Consider the following 7893-nt stretch of genomic DNA (forward strand, 5'->3'; position numbering starts at 1 on the left):
AGAAGGTTAACATAATATAATAGTATTAACGTTTTTTTTGGTTGCATATGGTTTCTTATCTCTTCAACTGAAAAAAATGAGTACAAAGAAACAAAGAATGATTAGCTCTCAATAAATTTTTAATCTAAAATTAATGGTTTCGACAATATATGATGTCATTTTATTCAGATTTTCAGTTAATTTTATGGATGATGTTATACTGTTTAAGAAGTGTGTTTGGATAATGAAATAGGGAAAATACACGAAATAGTCTTTATCATAAGGCAGAGAAAATTTTTCATAAATCTTTGAAAATTGCAAGAAATATTATTTACAATATGTAAGATAAGAGCCATTAATAATTTGGTGTGGCCATATGACATAAAATTTCTTTAAATTCCCAATTTATTCAGAGACTATAGTGCCACTGTTATATTTTAAACTAGATACCTTGTAGATGGGTGTGTCTTAAAAATCCCAGGTAGAAATTGTGATAAATTATATTTAAGATATAATTTGTCAGTTAACTTATTAGACCTAGTGTTGAGAACAAGAAGGCACAATACCGTGAGTGGAACAATACACAAAAAACCCACACATAGGAGTTAGGTAAGACACATATGCAACAGTTAGACAACTTTATTCCGAAACGTTTCGCCTACACAGTAGGCTTCTTCAGTCGAATACAGAAAATAGGCAGGAACAGTAGAGATGTGAAGACGATGTAATCAGTCCATCACCCTTGTAGTCGTAGAATTTGAGGTTGTCAGTCCCTCGGCCTGGAGAAGTTCAGTTCCATAGTCAGGAACTATCTGAAGATCAAGCGACAGTGCGGAGACTTAAATACTGTCGGAAGGAGAGGTGCAGAGTAGAAGTAGTAGTAGTAGTGAGAATGTAACCACTGAAAGGTCATGTCCTTCTCACTACTACTACTACTTCTACTCTGCACCTCTCCTTCCGACAGTATTTAAGTCTCCGCACTGTCGCTTGATCTTCAGATAGTTCCTGACTATGGAACTGAACTTCTCCAGGCCGAGGGACTGACAACCTCAAATTCTACGACTACAAGGGTGATGGACTGATTACATCGTCTTCACATCTCTACTGTTCCTGCCTATTTTCTGTATTCGACTGAAGAAGCCTACTGTGTAGGCGAAACGTTTCGGAATAAAGTTGTCTAACTGTTGCATATGTGTCTTACCTAACAACCTGTCGGTATTGTATACCATTTTTGATGTTCACACATAGGAGAGAGGAGCTTATGACGACGTTTCGTTTCGACTTGAACCATTTAAAATGTCAGAATGTGGCTGTGTAAATGGTCCAAGTCGGGCCGAAACGTCGTCGCTAGCTCCTCTCTCCTATACGCAGGTTATTTGTGTATAGGCCTAGTGTTATTACTTACGATTTTTTCTAACTAGAATTTGTGAGCTTAAAGGATTATCATTAAGAACCCTTGCTAGAACAGCCAAATGATTTTAAATTTAAAGCACATTCGCAGAAAAAATTATTTGAGAATTTTAGACAATTTGAACTTGGTCTTCATGATAACGTTTCTGCAATGAGATTGTTCATTGTTAAATAGCTCCATTTTCTATGTTAGGTTCGATTGGCTCTGTGTGTCGACTTATTATCTGCCTGACTCTGGATACAGTAACGTGCTAAACTATGTCTGAATACTCCTTTTACTCAATTTATATCTTTGTACTTTTACATAATATTGACTGACGTACCTGTTTTAAAATTTTTAGGGTTTGGTATAATTATATATATATATATATATATATATATATATATATATATATATATATATATATATATATATATATATTAGAAATAATTATCGGAAAAAAAATTATGAAAATTGGTCACCATCTTCCAAAATTTTTAAAACATATACATAACAAAGAAGCATTGGTATAAAAGCCTCAATAATGTTGAAAACAAATTTTTTCAGAGGATATGGAACATAACTTCGAAAAATTAAAATTAAAGTAATAATAAAAATTTAACTTTAAAATATTTTGAAGAATCATGACAACATATTGTTCCACGACTCGAAAGGAACTGTGATACCCAAAGTATGTAGATAAAGACACAAACGCACAGTTCATTTCGTTTACTGAGGAAACGTTTCGCCACAAGTGGCTTTTAGAACATAAGAACATAACATAAGAACATAAGAGAGAAGGAACACTGCAACAGGCCTACGGACCCATGCGGAGCAGGTCCATGTCACCCCCCCCCCAGATTAGACCAATGACCCACCCCTCGGATTATCCCAATGACCCACCCAGTCTGGTCATCCCCACTCAAGGATGGAGCACTGTACCAGACCCAGCAGCACAAGCTAGTCAGGTCCAACTCACACCCACCCACACCCACTCATCTCTTCCAGAGAGAGATTCTGATTAATATTGTTTCTCCTTACATTTTGAATATCTGAGTTTCAAATATCACTAAAGATTAGTTACCTGACAATTTACTCATAATGTTATCTCATATTTGTAATATTTATGTGCCTAAACTAACGAACGTTTAGCATTTTTATAAATACTTTATACTGATTATGAATCTTTACTGTCTTATGGTAAACTGCATTGATTACTAATATCAACGTGTAACTTTTTTATGCAGTATATAGTCCGGTTACTATATACAGTATACTCAGCATACAGTGTACTCACGTATAATCTGGCTTTTATTTGTCTTTGTACTAGGACTCAAGAAATCACTTGTGGCAAAACATTTCCTCAATAAATGCTTTGAACAGTGCTTAAGTGTGCTTTTATCTATATATTCTTCTATAAAACGTTTCTTATGCATTATTATATGCGCTAAATCTATAGGGGTCATGTAACGCCTTCTCTTACGTCGTGGCTAAGGATTTATCTAGTTTTATTGTTTGGTTAATACAGTTGCGATTTCTTTTGACTTGTTAGTTTAAAACTTATCAACTGCACAAGGGTTATTAAGGATACAAATAGTTTAAAAAATTATAAGCGTACAAAAAAAAGCTTATAAAATTGTAAGAGTACCTTAACCACTTGAATTGTTATTCAAGTAAACTCTAAGTGTATATAAGTAAAAGGCATATATATACATCTCGCCGTATAGACACTTATTATTATTATTATTATTATTATTATTATTATTATTATTATTATTATTATTATTATCATCATCATCATCATCATCATCATCATCATCATCATCATCATCATAGGAAAGCCTAAACCTATGGGGATTATACAATGCCTGTAGGGAAGGGAGGATGATGGGTGGAAAGCATTCATGCTTAATTCAGGGAATTAGAGCACATATCCAGTTCCGCAGATCAAGAGCCTCCTCGCCAACATCAAGGAACCTCTTGAGGGGTCTTCTTGCTATCAGTTCCTAAACCTCGAGGACAAAACACTCTTCAAAGTAATACAGTGTTGCGCTGTGAGCTCGATGTAACAGTTAAATACAGACTCAAGTGTTTCGCTCACAAATACACATGTCAGTATGTTGGTTACATGCGCTACACATTTTCATTTTATTCGTCCGAAGAATGTATATTTTATTAAATACTATTGTTACCTGTTGTGTTTCCGGGGCTTTTCCTTCGGGGTTTATCTTGTAAAAGTGATACATTTTATTTAAAGGAATTCTTTTTTTTTTAACTTTTATTTCTATTGCTTTGTATATCGTAGACATTTATGTCGTGAAAGAGTCAGTGTTAATGACTGTATTGCGTATTTATTGTTAATTTACAGTGTATATATTCAGAAAAAAAGCAATTTAACTAGAGTGAAAGGAAATTAAATTCAAGGTGCTCTCATTATCTCTCTGTCACGTTCTCAAAGAACGGTCATAGTGATTGAAAGATTACGATAAAGCATGAAATTTAATGACTTTTCGCTATAGTTAGATCGCATACTAAGATATCACTCGTTTTTTGTGATCTTACTGTATTCTCCAAAATAAAAATGAAGCGAAGTCCTTTACTGACACAACGTTTCGCCCACGGGGGGAATTTTCAAGTACATAACAGATATGAGATATAGCTTTATCATTCAGTCCAGTCCAAATTAAGATTCTTCTGGTCGAGAACAAATATTGTACGTGGGACCTTGTGAGTGCGTTAACTCTTGCACTCATAAAGATGTTAATACATACATTCACTCTAATACATTTGAACATATGAACACAAAGCTGCGTTTAAACTCATGCACATACACACACACGTAGCTCATTCACGCACGCACCTACATACACACACCTACATATACACACCTACATATACACACCTACATATACACACCTACATATACACACACTCATACACGGAGTTTTATTCCTTCACGCGTATCGAAGAGGCCAGATACATAAAGATAAGTTTTTTACAATGGCATCAAATATTCATATTCAGTTATTTGTAGTTTTTGGGATGATCCGGCCGCGTGTGGCAAATGTTAACATAGCTGCACACTAAGTCACCTCCACTGCAAGCTTTAATATTACATTAAATTAATATTTTTGACATTCTTTAGTGATGTCTCTGCTTCGTTCCCTCAACAGACAAGCCAACTCAATTTCTGCGTTGTTCTCCCAACAGACTGGTCAACTCAAGGCTCTTGTCTCCACCCCGGATATCTCTCAGCTTCCTCTCCAGACGTCTTCGCCCTCCTCCTTCAGTGAGGGGATTACTGGATTTCAGGTCGCTGTTCCTTCGTCTGGTGAAGCACGAAGGTTCCAGCACCTCTCAACTGAGAGGGTGACGTTTCCACAGAAGTTGTTCAACGTGGACACGAGCGGAGCCAGGTAAAAATATAGTTAATGTCGTAGTTGGGATAATTTATAATTATCTCATCAAGTTACAAAATCAAAAAGAAAAATTATTGACGTTTAGGAATAAGGATGATTTGAAAATGATCTAGGGCGGATTGGAACGTTAAATTTTCTATTTTCATTTTGCGGTTAGTTGTAAAGAGACAACAGGTAAGGTAGAGGCAGGAGGTTTGTTATTTTCAGTCCTTTCCAGAATCATCTACCCTGGCCTGGCTGGTGGAGATTGATAATGGAGGGTCTCAGTTGCTAGCCAAAATATTAATTTATCTCTCGAACTCTTTGTGAAAGTGGATAAATATCTTAAATGTAACTTCTTTTATATTCATTAGAATAAGACTTTTATTCAATGTGATGCTAAAATTTAGAATCATATTGGAAAACATTTCAGTTAAACGTCCAAATGAGCAACTGCATTCAGAACTAAATACTGAATAACACGGATTTTCCAGCATTTCTTCCACAATTTGACAATTGTTTCTTTTCCAGGAGCAGCCTCCTGGCCCAGCTACAACATGAACGGCACCAAAAGCAGCTTGCCATGACTTCTCCTCCTCCAAGTGCCACTTCAGTACCTACTCAGAGATTCCTCCAACCTACGCTGGGTGATCTTCCCTTGAGAGATGGCGGCGAAGAGGGAATTCGCCTATTCAATGCTCTTCAAGCTCTGCAAAAGGTGTCCTCCGTCCCAAACACCAAAAAATTCGAACTTTCCATTCAGAACCTCAAGCAGAAACCAGAAGAAAATAACCTCGAAACATCTTTCAGTATCCCAGTGATCTTCCCGGAAGACATACAGAATTTTCGTACCAATGAAGATAAAAGTCCAATAAAGGTGGTAGATCCTCCACTGTTTGGTGCATCTCAGGTAGGCACCGACTTCTCCGGCATGTTTCCTGCTCTATCACCTTCCCAAACAGCCGGAATCCTCAGGCCAAGTAGATCTACTGTATTTGAAAGAACGGAGCCCACAAAATATAAATCATTTTCCTTGTTTATCAAGAAACCCTTGGGTCTAGAGAGAAAAAAAAATGTTCCTTCTTACACGTGGGTGTGGCCTGACACAACCAGTAACATTCGCCTTGAGGAACTCTTCAATGACCCTGCCATACACGCTCTCTGAGTTGGTAACGAGGAAAAGAGGAATGAAAGAATAGTTTACATTATTTCGTCTGCAGCAATTTACAACTTATCCCCAATCTGGAGAAAAAACTTTATACGCCGCTGATAATAGTTAGCCTGAGCAGGAAGACTTGACAAGTGTCAGCCTGAGCTGGGAGACTTCACAAGTGTCAGCCTGAACTGGAAGACTTCATAAGTGCAAATCTGAACTGGAAAAGTCTAGCAGGGCAATGAGAATATCATCAAGTATACTACTAAGGATTCATCAGCTACTGGAACTTCAAAGGCTTAAGTTCCAGCTGAAACTATTATCGCACAAAGGTCTAGAAATAACAAAAAAAAGCACAATACCCCCTTTCTTTGTATTTGACTGGCTCCTCCCCCTTAATTCCCCACTGCTACCACTACCACTACTACTACCACCACCACTACTACTACTACTACTACCATCACTACCTCTTCCTGCCTGCTCCACTTCTGGTTATTGTGACTGTAAATGGTCCAAGTCGGACCGAAACGTCGTCATAAGCTCCTCTCTTCTATGTGCGGGTTATTTGTGTCAAGGTATAGAGTTTCTTGCTAAATTTTGAATGAGATTTAAAATTTCATATATTATGCTCTGCTAAACCTGAAAGAAACTTGAAATTCTGCAGAGATAACAAAATTGCCTATGGCATTAGCCAGTGATAAATTTAGGAACATAATTCATTAAATGACACTTTAAGGTTAGACATGTTGAAGATAGGCTATTATTGTTTAGACTCATCTTGAAATCTGTAGACATTGTAGACTGTCATGACTCTTTCATGGATCTTGAGAGCAACGTAATTATAAAATATATTAATATTGTATTAATAAAGCTTTTTCACTCATGTGAGCGCGCGCGCGCTCACACAGTTACTTATTTTTCCTCTCTCTGAATAGTAAAGATTTGTTACCTGACAGCTAATATATAATGCTATCTCATATTTGTAATATTTAAGTTATTCAACTACCTTGTAATATTTAAGTTATTAAATACCTTTTTTCTGAATATAATATTTCCAGTCCGATGATAAACTGTTTCGTTTACTACTTCTAAACAGTAATAAATTTATTTTTAATGTTTTGTCCATATTAATATTTAAAGAAATATTTCTTCAGATGTATTTTATATATCACAAAACACTGAATATTTTCATTTTATATTTATAAAAGCATTCATATTTCTTTAAATATGTGATGAGTCTCACACATCTTTTATGTATTTAATTTACCTAAATAAAATGTATATAATACAAGATTATTCTCCTTTGTATCATTGAACTTCCTCATATAATGACTTATCATATATATATATATATATATATATATATATATATATATATATATATATATATATATATATATATATATATATATATATATATATATATATATATATATATATATATATATATATATATATATATATATATATATATATATATATATATATATATATATATATATATATATATATATATATATATATATATATATATATATATATATATATATATATATATATATATATATATATATATATATATATATATATAGTTCCTTGATAATGTGAGTAGTCACGAAAGCGCTTGGAATTTCTCTATTCTTTCAGAGTGGTTGTTTTGCATATTCTGAAATCACCTGTTTACTGTGATCTTATTGCATATATATATATATATATATATATATATATATATATATATATATATATATATATATATATATATATATATATATATATATATATATATATATATATATATATATATATATATATATATATATATATATATATATATTTATATATTTACATATATTTATATTTATATATATATTTATATATATGTATATATATATATATATATATATATGTCGTGCCGATTATGTAAAACTGGTCAATTAGCATGAACTCATTTAAAATTAAGTCCTTTCTAAAAT

General features: G+C 33.7%; 1 protein-coding gene across 2 annotated transcripts in view; it reads left to right on the forward strand.

Moving 5' to 3' along the window:
* Nucleotides 1-7158, forward strand: part of LOC128686755 (uncharacterized) — a 181771-nt gene extending 174613 nt beyond the window's left edge. The window contains exons 4-5 of one of the 2 annotated variants that reach the window (XM_070082287.1): nt 4580-4785; nt 5299-7158. In XM_070082287.1, coding sequence (XP_069938388.1) covers nt 4580-4785; nt 5299-5932 — 840 coding nt within the window. In that variant the 3' untranslated portion in view covers nt 5933-7158. The remainder of the gene's footprint in view (nt 1-4579; nt 4786-5298) is intronic. The other variant, XM_070082288.1, reaches the window with a different exon arrangement.
* The last annotated feature ends 735 nt before the right edge of the window (nt 7159-7893 follow it).

Source organism: Cherax quadricarinatus, chromosome 7 (assembly GCF_038502225.1).
Source record: "Cherax quadricarinatus isolate ZL_2023a chromosome 7, ASM3850222v1, whole genome shotgun sequence".
NCBI lineage: Eukaryota > Metazoa > Arthropoda > Malacostraca > Decapoda > Parastacidae > Cherax > Cherax quadricarinatus.